The sequence below is a fragment of the Haliaeetus albicilla genome, chromosome 20 (assembly GCF_947461875.1).
Source record: "Haliaeetus albicilla chromosome 20, bHalAlb1.1, whole genome shotgun sequence".
Lineage (NCBI taxonomy): Eukaryota > Metazoa > Chordata > Aves > Accipitriformes > Accipitridae > Haliaeetus > Haliaeetus albicilla.
This window is the reverse complement of record NC_091502.1, coordinates 5614233-5637123: the sequence shown is the minus strand read 5'-3', so window position 1 is coordinate 5637123 and position 22891 is coordinate 5614233. Positions and strand designations below refer to the sequence as shown.

At 38.3% G+C, this 22891-nt stretch overlaps 1 protein-coding gene across 1 annotated transcript in view; it reads right to left on the bottom strand.

Annotated features, from left to right (window-relative positions):
- The window catches only part of USP12 (ubiquitin specific peptidase 12), a 45325-nt gene extending 23161 nt beyond the window's left edge, over positions 1 to 22164 (bottom strand). Inside the window, exons 1-3 of the mRNA XM_069808105.1 lie at positions 21854 to 22164; positions 9460 to 9540; positions 3525 to 3738 (exon numbers count right to left, since the gene is read on the bottom strand). Of these exons, the coding sequence (XP_069664206.1) occupies positions 3525 to 3738; positions 9460 to 9540; positions 21854 to 21901 (343 nt within the window). The 5' untranslated portion in view covers positions 21902 to 22164. The remainder of the gene's footprint in view (positions 1 to 3524; positions 3739 to 9459; positions 9541 to 21853) is intronic.
- Between the last annotated feature and the right edge of the window lie 727 nt (positions 22165 to 22891).

The following is a 22891-nucleotide window of genomic DNA, read 5'->3' as shown; positions in this document are numbered from 1 at the left end:
ACAACAGAAGATTTTAAAATTAATCGGTTGGTGCTATACTGCAAAAAAGTTTTTAAAAGAAGTAAAATTTCAAAACCAGTCTTTATTTCATGTCTTGAATCATTCATGACAATACAAAACCAATCCAAAATGCATACTTCCTAAACCAAGGCAAAAATATAGGGGGTGGGAAAAGGGGAGGGCAGGTCAGCTTATATTCACAGAGATCTCTCAGCTGATCAGAATTAACAGAGGAGTGAACCATTCTGCAAGAAAACTAGGGCATGATTCAACTACCTAAACATAGGTGTACATATAGTGCCACCTGAAATGTTATAGCTTATCCCATCCAGCCTCCAAATGCCAGTCCATGATGATTTGGATCTCCTACAAGGGCTATGCTATCTCTGCCAAGCTTAGGTCAATGTCTTCGATAACACAGGACATCTCAAATGGCATTAGATGTTGATATTTTCCAGAAATTAACTGAGAACCTATGACAGGAAATGTTTCATCATCTTTATGTTCTATCACAGGAAGAACATGAACAATAAATGCTCAAAACATTGCTTTATTTATTTTCACTTTTAGGGTTTTAAGTCCACTGCTGCTCTGTCATAAGCACAGTGTCATCAATACCAGGAATGAAAATAACATTAAGACTAAAGACTTAAAGATACTGATATTTTTAAACAACTATTTTCTTTCTCAAATCTCTTTAAATAAGGCAGCATTTGTAGAAGCCATGTCAAATCAGCCTAAAGTTCTAGCCACAGCAAGAGCAAATGGGTTTCAAATTAGGACTGTCTTTCAAGACCTGAAATACTGTTTCTGGACATTTGTATATATGGCACCTTTATTACTGGTGGGCTTGTTGGATAGATAATGATGGATTCACTATGGTTCCTGCTTCACGTCCTCAGTTTGTCAATATTTCTAAGCATAATAGCTTTAGGATTAATTCAGTGGAAGGGGAAGAGTTTCACTGGCACATACTTGCGATGTATAGCAATGATACAGATTAAAGCATGAAGTTGAAATCTCTTTCCTGCAAGTCTACTCTCTTGTTTATGTTCAAATTAGTACCACCTGGAAAACATTGTTTATTGTAGTTCCCTGGGATATCAAGCCCAGAAATCCTCTGCTGCTACAAATCCTCACATTAGGAATGGGACTAAGAAAACCATAAAGGCATTGAATCAGGTTTAGTAATAGTTACTACTTCTCTCTCTGACTAGGAATTGTTACAAGGAAATTTACCTGCCTATTTAAAAAGCATTCTATATCACTGCCTAATACCATACAAGTCTTTTAATGTGCAGTTACTTCACTTAATTGTAACTTGTAATTTGAGTGTAGTCCAAGAATACACTAAGAGACTGGCCTTCAGCGGAGGGATAGTTCCCAGGACTGGAGAGATGAATGAAAAAGATACACAGTGAAGCTTAAGTTTTGAAGTGCATACAGGGACTACATGGAAGCTTTACTATCATTCACGTGATAGCATCCAGGAGTAAACTTCAAATAGAAAAAAACCAACCCCTGAGTTATTAGCAAAGTAGGGAGAATCTGATGCTAATCTAGATCACTTGTAGAGGTTAAGTAGTGCATTAGGTCAGCCAAGCATATGAACCAACTTTATTTAATGAACTACTACACTATTTTTGAGAAGTAACAGTAAGTTCAACTCTGAATCTAGCCAACTGTAAGGTCTTTATTTAATCAAGTAAGTCAAGGCAGAACAAGACCTACAAGTCTCTTGAGGTAAAACACTTCAGAGGTTCTTCACAGCAGTACATTATGGACCTCTCAGGGCTAGGTGCCCAGTCAGTAAATTAGCATTATGTACAACAGAATGAAAGCTACACACTGTTCATTTTATGATTAGAAGAAATTTAAGCAATCATAACAGTATACCTTTGGCTGACTTCAAGCTAGCAGCTGCTTCCCAGCCAGTTAAGCTTTAAGGTCATTAATATATGTGTGTTGTATTCAGACTTTGAAAATAAAGATGGAATAGCAGTATTGTAGTCTGGAATACATTAAGATTATGTTCTCAGTCATAATCCTGGTATAGCTGGGTACTGACTGGAACAGCATCTAGATCAGTGTTGCATACCTACCTGATTCTTTAACTAACTCTTCTTTAAAGCTCAAAATTACATACCTTCACAATAAGCACTTAATAGCACATAGGATATCCAAGTAATTGCTGTCTGACAATTTAGCCATTTATTTGTAGAAAAGGTGAGAGTATCATCATTAAAAGAGACCCCAAAATCCAACAAGAACTTAACTTTCACATCTGATTTCTCTAATGAAGATTTTCCAATGGCCTCCTCCTGCTTAGAATTTGAGAGTCATGACATAATTAAGCATTAAAAAGAACACTTTCTAAAAAGACCTTAATGGCTCCTGTGGTTTACTTTCTGCTTTCCATTTGAACCATTCTCCATGTTTGCCATAATTAGTCAACATCCATTGACACAATGAACTATTTCTGTAAATGCATCAACATACAGCATACATGCTCAAGTATACTTATCAAAGAACTGAATGCCAGTTTTCTATTCTGCATAGGTAAGAGATTGTACATTACCTCAGAGCTTTGTTTAACAATATTATTACAACTCATGGTGTGCATTTGCTGGAGGGGTCACTTCAAATTAGGAATTTCATTATAATATTTTATTTCTTGTTTGTACTACAGAGATAGTCATCATAACATTTAAACACTTTTTTAGTCTGCATATATACTCTTGGAGAGATTACAACAGTATGAACATGTCTATTGCAGCAGTGTTAAATATGGTACCTCATAAAATTTATTTAAATTTAGCAGTTATTTTTTAGAGAAGTTTCATGATATGTTTTTATAAAAGTGTATCCAAATTGAGTAGTAGATTACAAGGTTTCATTTATATTTTGACATTGAATTATTTTCTAAAACATTTTGACTCATTAGTCCTGCAGAAAAGAAACAAGAAATGTTAAAAATCTCTAGAAATCTCTTGAAATTTAAGATAACAATTACACTAAAAAAATTTAGCCAAAACTACTTAGTGATTTTAAAACTCATTAATCCTTTAAAAAGTAAGTCAAGCTAATTATTGCATACATTCTAAATTAATTTAAAATTTTGTGGGTTTTTAAGCTAGATTCTTGCAGGGAAGTGTTAATGTCCTTTCCACATACTCAGCTGGGGAGACTGATTCCTGCATTCAAGGAATAATGCTTTTTTTAAACAGAACAAAAGCTTTACAGTGAATTTAGATTATAAAAATACAATTCATAGAGAGGAAAAATTAGCAAGCAATTTCACAAGCAGCCACTGACAATACACTTAGTTCTACATGAAGACAGAGAGACAAAGATTCTATCTCAAAACAGCTCCAGGGTTACACCCTTATTCTAGGGTCACCTCTTCTTTACACTGCAGGACCAAGAACACTTTCCATGAGTAACAAGTATGTAGTTATTCCACTATGTCAACTTCAGAATTAAATCACAGTTGCTATAATTATTACACAAGAAAAAAAGGTTACCATTTTCTTTTCGTAATCTTGTTATAAATTTCTTGGGAGGTATTACTCCAACTTTTTTCTTCTGGGTGGCTATACTGTGGAAGAGATCAGCTAAGCATGTAAGGAGATTCTCTTTTTTTCTTGGTTGACTCTTGTATGCTAAGACTTTGTCTCGAAATGGTCGACAAAAATAAAGTGCCTGAAGAACTGAATTGCAGTAGCATGTATTCCCAAACTATAAAATAAGAGAGAGAATTGTTAGGTTGCATTGTATTACTGTAGAGAGGTAAATTAAATCCAAAATATAAAAGAATGCATAAACAGGGGCAAATTTTCTGCAAGTCATTTCTTCTTGACTTTAAGATAGTAAAGCATATTTATGTTTTGCAAAGGATTAATAAGTACACTGTCTGTAAATGCAAGAAAAACCTAGGTAAATTTGAACAACACTATATAATTTTGTCTCACTTGTAAATTTAATATATTAGTAATGTTTTCCATTTACTTGGGTCAAAGTGTTCAACAAATACCACCAATTTCACAGCTCCCAAAATATGCCCAGGTAAAAATATCTATCCATCTACCACAAGTCAGCCACAACAGTAAAGAACAGGCACAGCATGACCTTGTACTCTGAAGAAATTCAGCTGTAAATTGAGAGCTTCTCAGACACTTCAGAAATTGGATTCTCCAAATCATATTAGTTGTGATCAAAGTCAGAAATAACTGCTTTAACCTGTTCCTATGCTTTCAGTTCTCATTTTAGGGTGACAGGATTGGCATTCAGGAGTTTTCTTAAAACAATGCAACATGGCTTGGTTAGGCTTAAACCAGTGGCACAGTTGGTAGTTTCAAATCAAGACTGAAAGGAAAAGAATGCACAATTTGAACATGCGCATTTTGAAGGAGGCAAGCCATGGAATTGAAAGGGGGCAAGCAGAATTAGCAAGAAAAGCATCCGTAACCCACTTTGTACCAGGACGCTCCAGATGTCCCTCTTGCCCAGACTCATTCCAGATCTTAGGTTCTTGAGTCTTGTGATCACTGACACTGTCTCCAGCTCACCCCAACACTGCAAACCTCCCCATCACCTCTGTGAAGGCATCATGAGCTGTCAGTGGATTGAGCCACTCTCTTTTTATGCTGCCCTTCTCCAGTGAAACCTATTAACTAACACTGAAAGTGTGAGAAAAATCTTTATAAGGCCCTTAGCGAGTAATCCAACCTTTCATCTGCCGTCACTCAACCTGCAAATTTGAAGCACATACACACATTCTGTAAAATATGGAAATAACGTTCATATTTATGTTTTATATAAAGATAGTAGCATATACGGGTAGCAAATTCTAAGACTATATTGTGATGGGGAGACTGTTATGCAGCAAAAAGTACATTTAGAGATATTTTAAGAGCAGGTTCTTTCAACAGAGAAAAAGAACTAAAAGCTTTTACATCTTAGGAATAACAGGGAAGTAACTGGGTTTTGCTCTCTCCCAATTGAGACAATGACAAAGAAGAGCACTGTGCAATTTAATCACAAAACTGGAAAGTAAATTGTTTTTTTTTATTTTAAATAAATGAAATATGAAGAACTACTTTCTAAATACCCAAGATATACTCAAAGAATGAGTAATAAGTGTATTTTACAAAAGCATATTAAGAAGTCTTAAGATCTCCATAAAAAGTGAGAAAATAAATGCCCATTTTTATTTAAGCTAGGGAAAATGCTTATATTGGCTTCTTTGTGGTGCAGATCTGCACTCAAGTAGGTCAGTGAACTTCCTCTGAAGAGGAAAACCAGGGCTTTTTTTCCTTAAAGGAAGCAGATGAAATCACACAGTAGTTTATGTCAAAACATCTAATATTGTAAGCTAACTATTTATGAGTTTATAATCTTTTTATGACTATTTCTAATAACTACATTAAAATGTTAAGAAAGTTCTTAAATCAAATGGGAAAAGTGCTAAAACTTCTACAGCAAGTATCAAAAGATGAAAAGGCAGCAAATTAGAAATTGCATAACATCCCAATTTTAAAAAGGAACAGCCTGATGATAAATTAATTAGAATGGCAAACATGCAGTGAGAGATGACCAAAACATGGTCATCAACATATGAAATGACAGAGAACTCAGAACACTGAACAAAATTCAGATTAATTTAATATAAATGTATGTTAACCTACATGCCTGTGGGTAGGAAAAAAAAGCAAGTAGATTAAGTTCATAAAAGGTTTTCTTCAAATTCAGAAAGACAGTAGGCAACAGAAGATTGTTTGAAAATAAACTGCTGAAGAACATTTAATTAGTTCACATTTGTTTTATATCTAAAGCATCAATCTTCATCGCTTCAAAACCTAAAATCTTTTTAAAATAAAAGCTTCCAAACATTAAAAACTTATAATGGTACCTGTACTAAATAACAAGGGGGGAAAGGTGGGGAGGTTTCTAGACTAAGCAAATAGGGAATTTGTTACATGAATAAATGCTGGTCTTACCACAATTATTACTTTACTTCCCATCTTTGACTCCAATACAAAAGCACGCCCCTCATTTAGAAAACACCTTGCCCCAGTCTCTCCATCCTCCCACCACCTACTGAACACCTATACTTCACTTTCTAATTCTGCTTTTTCAACACTCAGCTCTCCTGCTAACCTGGCCAACAGAGCCCTTCCTTCTCCCGTCACTTTACAGTTAGCACTGCCTCAGAAGCACAACACTTGTACGAAGTGCAAGCGCTGCACTGTATAATGAAACGCTTGTGAAGCCTGCCTCAGAATAACAGTAGAAAACTGTAAGAAAGACCATAATTGTAATTTTGTATCTTAAACTGTCAGCCTGTAGGGGATACTGAAACTCCTCTCTCTCATTCAGTGGAAGGTAATGAAGACTATATACATCAGAGCTATTTTAACCCATGTTCTCAACTGGTTCCTGGCTTGCCTCCTTGTTTCTGTGAGGACCATCTTAAGATGCGCGTATCTAAGAAAAGTAAAAAACCACATTTTCTCTTTTTTTCAGTTCATATTGTTCTTCTGTTCTAAATTCTGAGAAGTCAGATTATTTCCTTTCACAAAAATACTGCACTCTGTATGTTTCCCACACACACACCCTTTTTTTTTTTTTTAAATTCCGAAATCAAAGCTACCACACACAAACCTGTGCGGAAACTGAAAAAAAAGAGGCAATCAGGAAAGCTGCAACAAAACCACCACACACTCACTAAGGCTTATAGCCTTATAGTTTACTCTTCTGATGCAACATACAACTGGGAGGAAACTTGGTTGTTGAGCCCCACAGATCTACAAAAATGAACAAGAGATCTACAAGAACTTAGATCTGTTTAGAACACTGTCTTTGCAGTACTAGGGTCCCTCCCAGCTCTGATGCATTGGCAGCTCTGACAAATTTTATTTGTTGCAGTGGGCCACGCCAGTAAATAGGATTTTTCCAAAACACACAGATCCATTGCAAGAGACTGAATAACCAAACTTTCTCCTCTAGAAGTCTGGTAAACTGCTGAAGAGCTGCCAGAGTAGCTCTTATGATATTAAAAATGTTCATTATTTCATACTCACTGGATAAAATAATTGATTTAATTTGTGAAGCACACAGATTTGAATAGCTTGCATTACTGCACTTAAGAGGGAAGAATGATATGCAGACTTGATGTTCTTTGTTGTCCATGGGATATCATACTAGTAACATTTTCATCTTACCACGTATCTTAAATATTTCCTGCTGATTTAGTGAATGGTACTGTCCTTTCAAGCTCAAGCTGAATTTTCCATTTAGAGCTTTCATTGACAGAATCAAACATCCCATCAACCATCTGGTCTTCCATATGCTTCCCATAATTGCCCTTTCTTAATTCTTCTTTTACCTCTCAAATTGTTCTTTCAGCATATCCTCTGAATAATCCTTATATTCCACCACAAAGCTGGAGAGAAGATAAGATAGTGCTTCTACCTTCTCTTCTTTTACACTACCTCTGGATAAATGCTACATTTACCATTGACAGATCTCTATTTCAGAATTGCCATCTTTATCTAAAATCCTGTCCTGCATTCCAGACATCTCAAACGGCTAGCTATCGCACAGTTAGAAGGGAGCTACTGATTTCCACACTACCTCCATTTTTCCATTACTCTGGACAAAGTTAGGACAAACCAAATCAATAAACACATTAGAAAAATTTAGCAGTAAATGTTAATGAACCTCTAAGAGTTTCACTTCCTGTAATTGTTATAAACAATTAGAGAAATCAATGAAGGCAAAAATTGTGATTTCTATCACTTCTTAATCTAATAGTACTCTTAATTTAATATCTAATTATCTAATATTTCTTTTAATTATCATTAGCTCTGTCATTCTTTCTGAATGGCCATTGGCCATAGTTTGCTAATGAAGAGGTCACTACCTTTCCTTTTCCCGATAGACTTAAATTCTGCAAGCTTTTCACACATTTATGGGATATACATACTGTGTTAGTAAACACAATCTGTAGAATGGATCTGAAAACCATCCAAGCAACAATATGACTGAATTTCCTTAGCCAACCACTGTACCTGAAAAACACAGCACCAATGTGCCATAGATGTAACGGAATCCCATTTTACTATTTGTTACAATTCAAATAATTTTGGTCCATAAAACTTTATTGTTTGAAGCTAAAATAAGCAACATTTCTGTACTACACAGAAAGTTAAGAGTATAGCTGCCTGCCTCTTATGTGTATGGCTGAGGGCAATGACTTAAAAGACCAATCTCCCCTCAAATTTACTCCCTCTGGCCTACAGAAAGCCAGAATTTGTTGATTCATTATATATTAGGAAGATTGCCCTTTATTGAAACTTTTCTTAAGGGTACCAGATATGTAATACAATTTTACTGTTAAGTCTTAAATCCCCTCTGGACTTGGACAAGAGATTAGGAAAACAGGTTATCTGTCAACAGAATAACAGATTTGAGAAAAGGTAAGAACAGCTTTGACAGAAAGCCTAAACTCTGCTACAGAACAAACAACAACAAATGTTAACAGTTAAACTACCATATTTCCTCTTTTCAGAGAAACAACGCATAATTTTGAAGGTATTTCAACTTTCATGAGAAAGGAAAAAAATTACTAATTTAAGTCATGGCATTTGAGATGCATGTAAGTCAGCTTATCAGTAAGAGTGTTTACTGACTGCACAGTGTCTACTTGGATTGCAGACTCTTGAACCACGTCAGTGCTAAGAAGCTAGAGGTAGAGGCATACGTTATAGTAGCAAGACAGCATTAGAAGTAATTAGTTTCATTAAGAAAAGCAGTATGACAGCTCTTGCTAAATCAACTTGGTTTAAATATGTACTTCCTGAAGCCCCAATAAAGAAAATCATTTAATATTTCATTTCAGAATAATGCAATTTCTAACAAGATATACTTTTCATAGGTAATACCAGAAATTAAAATTTAAATTATTCCTTAAAACTAATGACTGAATCGAACAATTCAGTATGTTTTTTCCACCACTGCTTTCCCCTTTGGGCTCAGTATTTTTTTAAAATCTTAATAAAAATGGCGGATGCGAACACTTCATATCATCAACAGTCTTCCACAGATTTTTTTTTTACTGTATTTATTCACTTAGATTGGCATATTATGAACTGCAAGTTACATATTTTAAACAGCATTTTTTTTTAAGACATATATTTTAATAGCAAGAAAGTGATTTAAAAAATACCCTACAATTCATAAAATGAAATAAAGCATTAAATACACAGTCTAATTTCAACAATTATTTCAGTAGCCTATTTCAACAAATACACTGAAAACTGAAACACATTTCAATAAGTATGTATATTCAATGACTATATCTTTTGGTGGTTTAATTATTCACTCAGTTGCAGTCTTGTAATTTAACAAATCCGCTCATGACATGTCAAAGCAATGAAGTTATGGACTGAAACTTACATTAACCAAACCAAAATAGTGCTCATTGACTGGAAATTGTTCCGGACCAATCTCTTTCTCCAAAGCTGAGGCATTGGCGCCCTAGAAAAAACAAAAGCAGCAAAATGTTAGTGTTGCAACTATGTACACATTGAATTTAACTAGCTGAGAAAAAAAAGTGAAGATTTTTTGGCAAGAATAAATGACCAAAACCAACGAACCAACCAAAAAAATCCTGAAAAAAAACCTGGTCACAACTATAGACCTTGTTAACACCAAACCAGCATCTTCATATCTCAGACCACAGACTTTGGGTTTACTAAGCTTACTTACAGTGAAGTTCTCTCTAGTCAGAAGGGAGAAAAACAAAAATAAATGAGAGACTAAATATAGAAAACGGATGAAACACCTTCCTGTCTGTACCCTGGAGGGAGGGAGAAAGTGGAGTTTGTGACCCAGCTCAACAATCATACATGGCAAGTTAACCAAACTTGTTTAGTTAGTCTATTGCTGAATGCAAAGACAAGCTTGGAGGCAGGATAATATTAGCCATGAATGCAGAAAAATCAGTCCTTTGAGTTCTCTGTTGATTTGTACTCTCAGGGTGTTTAGATTGTCCACAAAACTATTTCACGCAGGTCTTAAAGCAGACAGGAAGTCTTCTGTGCCATAACTTAATGCTTACACACTTATTATAAAGAACCTAACACTCTTTCACCACAAGAAAATTATTTCAATATAATCCAAAATACCTTAGAGATATGTTTCCAGATATGTTCTGTTTAAAAACATCTCAAAGTAAGTTATATCATTTTCATGTATTTTCATGCAATTACACTGTTTTGATGTTCTGTATTTATTACTTTCACTGGAGCTTCTTTAATAACAGTTGCATTAATATGGTATTGTAAAGCAGGTGATACAAGTCCAAATGGTATGCTCCTCTTAACAAGTGTAATTTTCATACTGTATATATGTACATTATAGCACATTTCAGAAAAAGTTAAGAAATGCAGACTGTTCATAGGAAGCAGAGAGACTGGTCTATTCCACTTACACTGAAAATATAAAATGTTCAAAGTGCTTTGCTAAATACCTTAAGCTTTGTAAAATTAAAAGACAACATAGTACATCTAGTGTTGGTGTGCATTACAAATGCTGCAGCCTTTGCCCAACAAATCTGTTGGGTCTGAGCCTCAAAAAGTCAGACAAGGTAACTTTGGTTAGTCTGTGGTTCCAACTGATGGCTGTTCACTGAACTGGTGCAATAAACATTGGGTTTCAAAGGAAAGAGAAGGGTTTTTTTATTTAGAGACAGAAAAACCTCTACTCTGGAAAATTCAGAGAACACAAAAAACTAGCTTTCTATGAGGTCTTACACTGATTGCTTTTAGAGAAAAGCAAATGTATCCTACTCTAAATCCCTTTTGTTGCACACAAAAATACTGATACATATATATCCTCTATCAAACTAATACATGAGCATGAATATTCCAGTCTAAAGTCAGGCCTAAGTGAAGCTAAAATAGCAGAGTATGCAGCAAAGAATCTTAAAACCAGATGCAACTCCTTCCCAACATGTTCCTTCTTTGCACCAAAGATGTAGCAAGTAGCCCTGGACATTACAATAAAATTAAATCAAAATTACAACCTGCATTAAAAACAGCATGCAGGATTTCACAGATTAATTACAGATAGGGGGAAGGGGGATAGAATTCTAATTAGGACTGTATCATAATGTATAAAATGAAAATGAAATTCTGACATGTGCTCTCTGCTGTGACATGATTGTGGTACTGCAGAACTTAAGAGTGGTTACACAATCCAGCTTAGTAGTTCTGAAACTGGAAACACATGGTCAAAGGCCCATTAGGAGGTAACAACTTTAACTAGAATAGAGCAGAAGACAGCATAACTCCACACTTGAGACAGTACAGCTCTTCTCCATTTACAACACAGCCCCAGCTGCTTTTTCATCAGTCATATCCCCTGCAATTATCCAGCATGATAAAGTCTCTTCTTTACTGGCGATTTTGCTGCAGGATTTACTACTTTAGAAGCTGTTCTCAAATGGTGATGTTGGTGGTAAGGAAAAGGGGTATAAACCCTCATTTAAGAGTAAAGCACTCCATGACTTCTGAATATTTAGGTTTGCAAACTTATTGAAATACACCCACGAGCTCTGGCAAGATGGATATTATTTACAAATAAACTAGAAAAAAAAAAAAAAGGAACCGTGGAGGCCTTTTTATCCTATTGTTAAAATCTCTACTTCTTTAAAAATAAATAAATTCAAGAGCAGACCTTTAGGAAATTCTTTCTCTTTTCAAAGCCAGGGTGGAGTAGCTGCTTTATTCTATCTTTGGAAGGAAGAATATTATGGTATAAACTTTGATGTTTCTGTTTTGTACAGACCTGAACACTGTATTTAGTTTTCTAGCACAATAAAAATCCTGACTTGGCAATAAGAAAGACATGCTAAGATACTCCAATATTGTTATGGTTTTCTGATTATTCAAGGCTGTTTCATTCAAGGCTTAGACTTTCACATGATTTCATTACCTATGTTTGAATGCAGTTGTTTATGAATGTTTTATTACTACAAACCAGCATGGATGATTTACACGAATATAAAACCCCTCAAGCTACTTAAGACTTCCCTCTACAGCTCTCTTTTTTACTGTCATAAAGTATGTTATTCGTCCCCCCAAAGTAATCATTTATACTGTGCACTGTGTGTTGGTTGCAGAGCGCGAAAACATAGCATGCAGCAGGGGCTTCAAAGAGTACACTAAAATCCATGTTCACATTTGACCCATAAAAGCTATTTTAAAAGCTAACTATCCCTGGCTGCAAAACGTTTCCCGCTCATTATTACAGTACACATTATCAATCCCAGTTGACTCTTCCATTATGCAAATACAGATGCAGAGGGGAAGCACTGCAACACCACCAACTATTATGGTACCATATCATCTTTAAGGTTTAAGGCAGAAGTGGAGTCTATCTCTTTTCATCAGCCAAGATGGACCTACTGGGCTTGGGATCTAGACTTGGGAGATTTCAGCCTGTGAAGTATGCTGCATAGTGTAGAATTTCTTCCTCTACCACTTAACTGGGATGCAGGAAGATCCCAAAATGAACCTCTTTTTGGGGGGCTCACTGAACAACCCTTACAATAGGTGCTCTCAGTCCCCACACAGCAACTTGGCTTTGACATTGTGCAGGGGACAGAAAGGCACATCATCATCTTTCGTTAGTATACCCACCCACAGTTTCCCCTACCCTTCTGAGCGGAAGCACACAAGGTCATTACCCAGAAGTGGGAAGGAAGAGAGGCACAACAGATGTCAAAAAAAGGTAATACTGCAATAGTACTGGCATTTGCAACAGTTTTTGCATCATACTAGTACAAAACCTATACATCACCAAACACTGCCTTACATTACCCTGCTTCCAGCACAGAGATAATTATACAGGCATACAGAACATGTATTTGTCATAGTTAATGCAATATAGCTTTACAAAGTGGGAAGTTCAGCAACTACTGTGTGTATACAAGAGAACAATATGAAATCAAGATTTGCTTAACTTCTATTTGTTATTGAAAATGATCCTGAAAACAATGTTAAAGCATCAATAATCATAAAAGAGTGTTCTCACACATAATGAAAGTTAGGTATAAAGCTGAACTACTGTACACTTTGTCCTGTGTTGAGTAATCTTAGTTTAACCATGTTCAAATCAGTTGAACACTTACTGCTTAAATCCCCCACCAAGTTAAAGAAAAAGGCTATACTATTGCATTTATCAAAGATCCCCTTAAATGCTAATTTCTTAATGAAGGGATTAAGACTCCCTCCCCACATTTACCATGGAAGGCCCTTAATCAAGTTTCTCAACTTTTATTTTCAAAAGAGCTCAAGGTTTCTATAAATTAACACATTTAACATTAACCAAATGAGTGTTTTATTTCAGTTTAGTGGAAACAAAGCCCGGAAAACACAGTGGGAGAGGAAAGTGTAGTATCTTTTAATTAAGTTGAATTTTCCTGATTTTCAAGTTTTACAGATATACGTTCTCCCAAAGTTCTAAAATAAACTAAAAAAGCCTTGATATTGTACATTTCAGTGGAAAAGGGGGAAAAATATAAAGTGCATACATATGATGGGGTTTTTCATTTGTTTAGTTTTTCACTTGCTGAAGCAGCAACACCCTTAAATGCCATTTCTGCTTTCATTATTGCCTTTTCTCACTCCTTCAGAGGTCACACTGTTGTGGTGCTACATGTTGAACTAGTACTCCTGAGATACACTAACAGCTAACATATGGCTAAGCTAACTGGAGCCAATCTGTAAAGCAAATCAGTTGGTGTTTATGATCTGACATACACACTTTGGGTTTCAGAGGGTTTTTGCCAGATTAGTTCTAGGCTGGCTCTGTGACTGACCACCCAGCTGCAGCTGAACTATGTTGCTTCATTTAGTTTCCTCCAAAAGGAATCTAATTTATGCACTCTAAGACCACTCCCAGATGCAAACCAAATTATGGTAAATTGGGATACCTGGGAGAATCACTTCAGAACTACACACACACCTTACCTGAAACAAAACACTAATGAAAATGCACCCAGCACTTGTCTAAAGAAAGAAAAAAAAGGCACCCTATATTAAAAATACTGTCTAAAACCATGTCAGCAGGCAGGCAAACAATTGCAGTTTTAACCGTGTTGTTATTATCCAACGTAACAGGCAGCATTTCTCTTTACAAAGTCTTGATTCATAACCAGCCTAATGTGCTTTGAAGATTACACTGGTCTTAGTGTTATAGTGGTTGTATGGGGGGGGGTTGATCTATTCCTTTCTATAATAAGTATCAGTTGATAACTTGGTGGGTCATCTTTCACTAGTTTGCTGTAACAGCTTTATTCTCTAGCTTTATTGAGTTGTAATTTTCCCAAGTAAAACCAAAAATTTCACCTTTAAAAGACATTTCTTATGTCAAAACTTACATTTGTTGTCAAAATTCTGAAGATCCATTTCTCCCTTCATACATGCACTATGCTAGATCCTTCCCTCCAATGCTCTTCACCTCCCTCAAGAAGCAAGTAACAATAAAGATAAAAGGTGACTCACATAACTAAACCACGTTGCATAGGTATAGGTAAGCACAATTTTTTAAACATGACCTTAGCTATAGGTAAGTGAACAATAACACCCCCCACCCCAAAAACAGAACTTTCATTCTTCCTAGTGACAGAAAGGCATTACAAGTAAAAGGGAAACTCAGTAACCAGGAATAGCAATGTTTTCCTGAACAAGAATGAAACATTATAAGTGTAAAATTAATTTATTTATAATTCACAAAAATAAATCTCAGTATAGAAGCACTCATTTACTAGTGCTTTCACCTTTTTTTGCCATGTGTTAGAAGACTCTTCCTTGTCTGTGGCACTACTGAAGGTGTACAGAATTTCATAGCCTACACTAATTAATGCACTGTGACTGATGGAATCTTCTGTTAAAGAAGAAATACATAATTCTACTCTTCTTATGTTTTATCAGAATATGTGAAATCATACTTTTCCAACTGTTTATATGAATCAGGATTAAGAGCAAACAGAATAGCTATATTAGATCAGTTTATATCTGTTGTTCTGAGTGCAACCAAAATGGAAACGCATCTCTTTTGACACTGTTTCTAGCCCAGGAAGCAGAAGTGAAATATGCTGAGTGGGATTCAATAATCCTCCTTGTTCATTTATTTGCAAAAGAACATGCGTCAGTAATACACAACTTGATAATCCAGCTATGAAATATTTGGATAGTTTGAGTTCATATTTTTAAAATACTTACAAATTTGTGTTATTTTATTAATTAATTAGTTTAAGACTAATAGTCCTGTATATTCTAATCACATGCAGCTAAGACAAAAGGTTTTTCATTGAGTACAAGGTGAAAAATTCTCTGCCTGGGCAAGGAAAATGATAGCACAGCACAAAATTACCTTCTTTTCACATTTGGTATGTCTACCAAACCCATCTTTCTGAGACTCCACTGAGTATACGTGATGTATTTTCCTTCACAGCAACTAGATATAGTCATACATCCTTCTGTTTTGAATACTGAAGTCAAAGATAAATTACTCTCACATATGAAGCTGTGACTCGGGAGAATTAGGGCTCTGAGCTTGGCTCTTTCGTAGAATGGATCTTCAAAACATGAAAAGGTGTAACGATGCTTCTACAATTCTTCCCCAATTGCTGCCAGACTTGAAATGGACTTCATCTACTACCCTCAATACAGAATGAAGTCATATTGCTATGAACTAAAACACTGCCAACAAGTCATATTTATACTGTATAATTCCAGAAGATTCCTGGGGTAACACTGTTTATGATATCAGGTGCCTTTGCTTCAGTTTCCTCCAATCAGATGGATTTTCAATAGCATTGATGCAACACATCTCATAACGACACTTTTTAAGTGGGGTCCCAAAAGATCAAAACTATTACCTTCAAAAGACTTTTAGTTAAATGTTGAACTACACTAGCAGACAAGATAGGAAGTCTGAGAGATGTATTTAAAAGAAGAACTGATGGTAAGCTTAGAAATCTTTCACTGCCTAAAAAGTACAGACAGTTATAAGCATTGCATTAATTCTTTTAGAAAAATCAGACTTACCTAATCACCCAAAATGCAGCGAGGCGGGAAGAACACATTTACTCAACCACTTTTGCCAATAAACTGCCCACTGTGGTGTCTTTCACATGCTTTTTTTAACCCACGTAATTCCCGCTCATAAAAACAAGTATGTTGCTTTTATAATTTCCCATTTTCATGGAATTATAAAAAGAATTTGAGTTATGAAAAATTGTAAAAATTTTTTCCAGTTCTGGCCTACTTATGTTAATAAAGCATTCTGGCTGTATGCTCAAAAAGATCTAGATGTTTTTGCCCTCAACTGAAAGATCAGATAGACCTTATTGAAATAAATAATTTGTTAAAAGCATTTAACTTTAGCAAACTTCCTAAGCTAGGAAAACAAAAGTTACTCCCTGCACAGCGCTTTTATATACCTCTTTTCTTCAACAAACTTGAAAGAGAAAAGTAGACAATTTAAATTAATGGACAGATATCCTTTTACTACATTTTTACAGAATGATTCCTAGAAGTTTTAATACAAATTATTTGCTTCAAGACTTTAAAAAGGAAATACAAAGACATATAAATGACCAATCTAAATATTCAAGGTTTGTGTAGTAATAGGATCACTTATTCTCACTGACACAGCTAAAAATTCTGTTGGCAAGACGAGAGTCCAAGTTGGTATTTCCTTGTTTCTTTGTGCTTAGAACTTGCAAGATGAATATATGTATACATACAGGTAAAAAGAAAAAGGAACATTTACATAATTGAAGTTACCCAACTAAGTAATAAGCCAACTGAATAATTCTCTGTGCTGGTATAAATATTGCTTTACAGTTACAGAACTTCAGGAACTTTTTCCTTCCTGTCTCATATTTGACACTTGTTTTATATTAGAGTCAAATTCATATTTTGATGTAAATTTAAAACAAATTTGTCTAAATTAATTAGTATACTAAGCAGTGTCACAAACCCAGTAATTTAAAGAGCAAATGTACAGACTCATCTTTTATTACCATACTGTAGCATGTTACATCTACAAAAATGATGATGACAAATGCCGCAATCATGCTTGAATCTTAGTGTCATATTTATCGTGAAATATTCTCCTGATAAGAACTCCAACAGATGAGTGAACCTCCCTGCTGTGGTTTAAGCTCTTGCCCCAACTGCCTAACAAATACTTCTCCAAAATTTAATGTGGTTGCAACAGAATCACCACAACAGAACATGTGCCTGAACACTTCCAGTCCACTGATAAAGGTGGACTCAGGTCATGATCCAGAGTGAAACGCAGTGGCTGAGACACAGCACATGTTCCTTCTTGCCAACCCAGTCAGCAAGTCAGACAGCTGGATAAAGGAATAGCATAACACTGCTATTTTCTCTACGTTACTTTAGTCCTCGCCTCCTCTGCTTTCTTTTCTATCACCTCCTCACTTTGAAGCTATATTTTTCCACAACTTTTCTTTCCTTGCTGTAACTCTCAATTCTCACTTCTTCCAGCATGAGTCTTCTGTGGAATCTGTTAACCCAATCATCAATTAATGTTTAAGTATTATAATTTGTGCTTCAGAGACAGTGCAATTAGAAGGAACAGGAGTGAGTACATCATCGCCATTTCTGGCTGACTGCAAACTCTGGCAAACATCAATTTACATTAAGCGCAGATTTCACAATCAGGTTTGAAAACCCTATTGTAAACAAATAACTCCTTAAGCAGTAATGAAGTCCATATATGTATGCCTATCTCACTGTTGTTTATTAAATTTTCCTGCAATTAAGTGTTTTTATAAAGCCTCTCTGCTATGACATCGGAGGTAGGTGCACGGCAACCTACCCTCAGCTGGGCACTTCAGGGTCTGTTTCTTCTAAGCTGCCTTTTTTTCCCCACATGCTTGTTTGAACTTAAGTACCTCCCAGACCTCTTCATCGTTGTCAAATTTGACTGAAATGGGCAAAAGGGTACTGATGTCAGTACCCTTATACAGGAGACAGGCAGGAAAAGGACAATAGCCAGCCATTCAGCATGACTCCACAAGTCTTACTCATTTCAAAAACAAAACAAAAATTTGGATTGTAAGATATGCACAGACTTCTCGTGCAGAACACAGTTACATCATACAATCGACATCTAGCTACAAACTTTGTATTTGATGTATTTGATTTGTTGGGGGACTGAATTGATCAGGAAAGACATTCAGTGACACTGACGCTGTATATAAGATGCTAAACTGGCAGATAGAGAAGGGAACATGTAGACAAATACCTGAAACATGAAGAAAAGATTTTCATGTCTAATGCTACTGCTTGTAGATTAGCATCATTTTTAAACTTCATTAAACTTTTTCAGGTTGTGCTAACATAATCAACCAGTTTCTAGAAGAAACACTGAAAAACATGTACCACTACCATTACAACTTCCTTCTGTATGTCTGAGACTGACAGCTTTGTAGCTTCTAAGCTACAAAGATAATTTCTATCTTCTCTTTGCCTCAGCTACTATAGGACTTCATACCTTTCAACTGCTGGCAAGCGTTTGCTGGATTCTAGACAACAGAAGCAAAAGTCAGAAGTACTAGATTCAACCTCTATTTTATGGTGAGTATAGCTTGGGGCACATCTTCATTGCGGTTAGCATGGGTTACTCTACCACTTCTCAGCCGTGCATAAAAACCCCATATAATTCAGTCAGGTAAGACTTTGACTGCAGTTTAATGCATGGATGAGGGTAAAAGACCAAGTTCTACTTTTACTGCAAAGACATTAAAAAAAACACCACACCCCACCACCACCCCCAACACACACTTTTAACCTCATCCATTTTGCAACAAGAACAGTGGCTAAACCGCTGCAGCACAAAGGTATTTTCCAGTGCTTTTCCACAATCTCCAGCCTTGTAATTAAGACTTACTACAGCACAAGGAACCACAGGAGTGGTGATGTAGAGCAAAGGAGTCCAAGGAAGCTCAAAGGGGATACAACACTAGAAGACAGTACTACAGGAAGAGCTCTGTCATCACTGGTATGAACACTGGAGTATAGATCAATGAACTAAGGAAGCATACAAAGGAACCAACCCTTTGTAGACAGAATGTGCTCTTGTAAGATCATCTCAAAAAGCACCGTGCCTAACAAACTAAAAATACTGGATATCACTCTTCACTGTACCCACACAACCTGCCAGTACTGTAAAATGTAATATATTGCATTCTAACATTCAGAGCTTGAACAACAAGTATAAGATGCATAAGCATAAAATATAAGGGAGTCAGCAGAAGTGAAACTTGTATTTGGATAAAAAAAGGAAGTCATGAAATGCAGGACTGGGATGGAAGAGCTTCTTCAACATACTTACAGACTGCTCTGTTACAGAATATAGGTTTGTGTAGACACAAACTGTCTCGTGACAAAAATTGCCTGTTACTGGTTTTGTACTAACCAAACACAAGAAGAGAAGCAACAGCCTGAGAGTTCTTGTAAGAAGCAAGGGGAAAGGCAAGAAAAACTTGTAAGAATTTTTAGGAAGTTGTCTGGCAGTTTATCCAACAGTGGGTTGACACGAAGAAGAATTGCCAGAAAAAAACCCAGTATACTCAGCAATTATATTCCTTTTTGTTTTTGCAAAATGTATGCTTAAACATGAGTATATGACTTTTGCTATAATTAAAAAGATCTGCCTGACCATAACCACATTGTTCTAAACAACTCCACAGTAAATACAAAGCGTTTCTACCTTTACTGGAATATTCTTAAGCACAATCTTATATTATCTATTAAGTGTTAAAAAAACTTTTACAGCAGGTATCCTACGCTAGCTGTCCCATCTCACAGCACTATTAAAGCTCATGCATCAGAAAGGCACAGGAAAAATCTTGTGCATGGAGTTTATCCACCTCAGTGCACATGATTATGATTGGACAGATAATACCTAACTGCCGTCAGAATTTCAGCTTCATGGATATAGACACTTTAGTTAATCATAAGAAGATTTTTAGTTGAAAAAATTGTTTTGGGATTGACCTAAATGTCAATGACATAACGTCAATGACATAATGTCATTTCTAATACACATACATACAGAATAATCTTAAACTAGCTGCTTGGCCAGTCCAGACCTACAACTTCTATGGTGTCTAGAAACATAAAAGTGAGGTCCCATACTGGACCTAAATCAAGAGGCCAGCACTGAATTTATGTTGACACAAAGGCTTGTGGTCAAGTGTGGGTGAAAAGATGTTAGCTAGAATTGCAGTAAAACGACACTATCGTAGCTCAAGGATCAATCACACCGTCTCCTCAACGGTCTCACCTAAAATCTAACTTTTAGAGAATGAAAACTCCTGAAGTACATGGTATACATCCTACAATATTTGGCCATATAAAGATGTTGGTATACAGCTCATGAATTCAATAACTCAGACTCTCCAAGTCCCAATGAAAAAGATGTGACCTCCCATATCACAAAAAACATCACTCCAGCTGATCAACAACCACCTGAGCAATCTCACCCCATGGGCTTACAGATATCTATTCAAAATTCTCACGGGCCACATCTAAAATGTCTGTTTGAGATGTAAAGCCTCTTTGCAGCAAGATTTATGAAAACCATAAATCAGTTTCCAATAATATAAAATGTAAGCATTTCCCACTGTTTGATGTTATGAGACATTATAACCCTCAATCAGCAAATTAACAAACTAGATGACAGAGTGTTTTTCCACTTAACCATCTCTTCCCTTCCCCCCCAGAAACACATTTGGGAACAAGAACTTTCATTTGGCCGTGGAACAGGTAGAAAAGAGCACAAATGCAAGATCTTCAGCCCTGAACCATCAACACATCTCTTCCACGGCAAGTAGTAGCTTCTGCTGACTAAGGGATATTTCCTCCCTTAAACCCAGCACTCCTGCACCAGTGGATCTACGGAGCTCCCCGCCCCTCTTTAAAGAAAACCCCGAGAGCCTCATCACATCTGTGTAACTGCTCGTAGCTCTAATTTATCAAGCAAGAGAGTAATGAAAAAGCAAACCTTGGGAAGAAGCCTCCTATCGGGACCTGGATCGATGCAAACAAGTCAAATTACATGCCAACGCGTGGAGCGTGCTTGGCTGAGCAGATCACGCGGGACGCGAACACTTTTCCGGGTAACCGGAGGAGCACCCCCTCTGCTAACAGCACCCCCTCTGCTAACAGCCGAGGCGGCCACGGCCCCACCACACGGGGAGAGTACTCGGAGAGCTGGGGGCAGTTCCGAGGTGTAATTGTAGTAAACGTATAGTTTCTAGAAACCCTGCCCTAAAACCGACATCGGCCGCAGTAAGCAGCCCCGAACTCGAGGCAAACGTCCTAAAGCTCTCCCGCCCGGCACGCTTCGGGGAAAAGCTGTGCTCGGTACGACCCCGCGCTTCCACCCGCTTCACGCTCAGGGCTCGCCCCCCAGCCCGACCCGACCCAATCCCCTCAGCGCCTGCATCCAAGTTGAGTCTCTCCAAAGCCGATTAACCCCCGGCTCCGCTTCCGATCCCCCGCCCACGGCAGCTCCCCCGGGGCCGGGGACGCTTCCCCGCCACATCACCCGCCGCCGGGGCGCTGCGCAAAAAAAACCCTGCGGCCCTCCCCCGCGGACCCTTCCCTACGGACCCTTCCCCACAGCCCCTTCCCCACAGCCCCTTCCCCACAGCCACCGTGCCCGGGGAGCCGGCAGGGCAGGAGAGGGCCACCCCCGACCCCGGCCCCTCGCTGCCTCCCTCTCTCCCCTCACTCACCATGGTACAGATGGAGGCGATTTTGGAGACTGTCATTAGGATTTCCATCCGCCCAGCGCCATCTTCCGCCCAATCACAGCGCCGAGCCGAGCGGAGCCGGGCCGGGCCGGGCGGGAGTAGGAGGGGAAGGGAAGGGAAGAAGGGAAAGCAGGCGACGGGACCGGGAGCGGGAGCGGCCCCCGCCGCCAGAGCCCGCCGCGGGCCGCGCGCGGCCCTCAACGGCCCCCAACGGCCGGGCGCGCGGCTCACCAGCTCGGCGCCACCCGGGCTCGCTTCCCCCGCGCGCGCGGCCAGCACCACGCCAGCCCGCCCGCCCCGCCCCACCCAGCCCCGCCCCAACCCGACCCCGCCTCTCGCCGGGCCCTAGCGCCGCCGGGTCAAGCCGGCCGGCTCCCCTCCCGCCGCTCAGTCTCGGCACCGCCTCGCGTCCCGCTCCCGCGACCCGCCCTCTCTGCGCCTGGCTCCGCCCCCTCCCCGCCGCCGCCGCCGAACACGCATGCGCGGCAGGGAGGGGGCGGGACGGGGGCGGTGCCTCGGCTCTCCTCAGCCGGCCCTTCGTGCCCCAGCATGGCGGCAGGGCGCGATCCTGGTGGCTGCTCTCGGGCTCGGCTTTTCTTTTTTCTTCCTTCTGTGGCCCCAGAGGTGAAATCTTAACGGGCGCTGGCAGTGGAAGAGTTGGGGGCGGGGGGGGGAGTTGGTGGATGTTTCCTTAATGGCAGCGCTGAGGCCCTTTCAGGGAAGGAGTTGCCTTGCAGCCTGGAGAGGTGGGGAGAGTGGATAGGCATATCTCCAAGCCGAACGGGAAAAGCAAATTGAAAAATAGAACTAGGACAACTTGTACCTCCTATCAACTTAATTGCTCTAACGCCAAGCTAACTTCCAAGCGACTGCACACATCTGAACAGCAGTGCCTTGTCAAAGTCCTTTCCTCTAGGGTCGCTCCCAGGAAGAGGGGGACGCGGAGAGGCACGCACCTATGAGTTCCTCTCTTCTTTTTCTCGCTTCGTGTCTAGATGACCGGCGCTTTGGTTTCTGTGA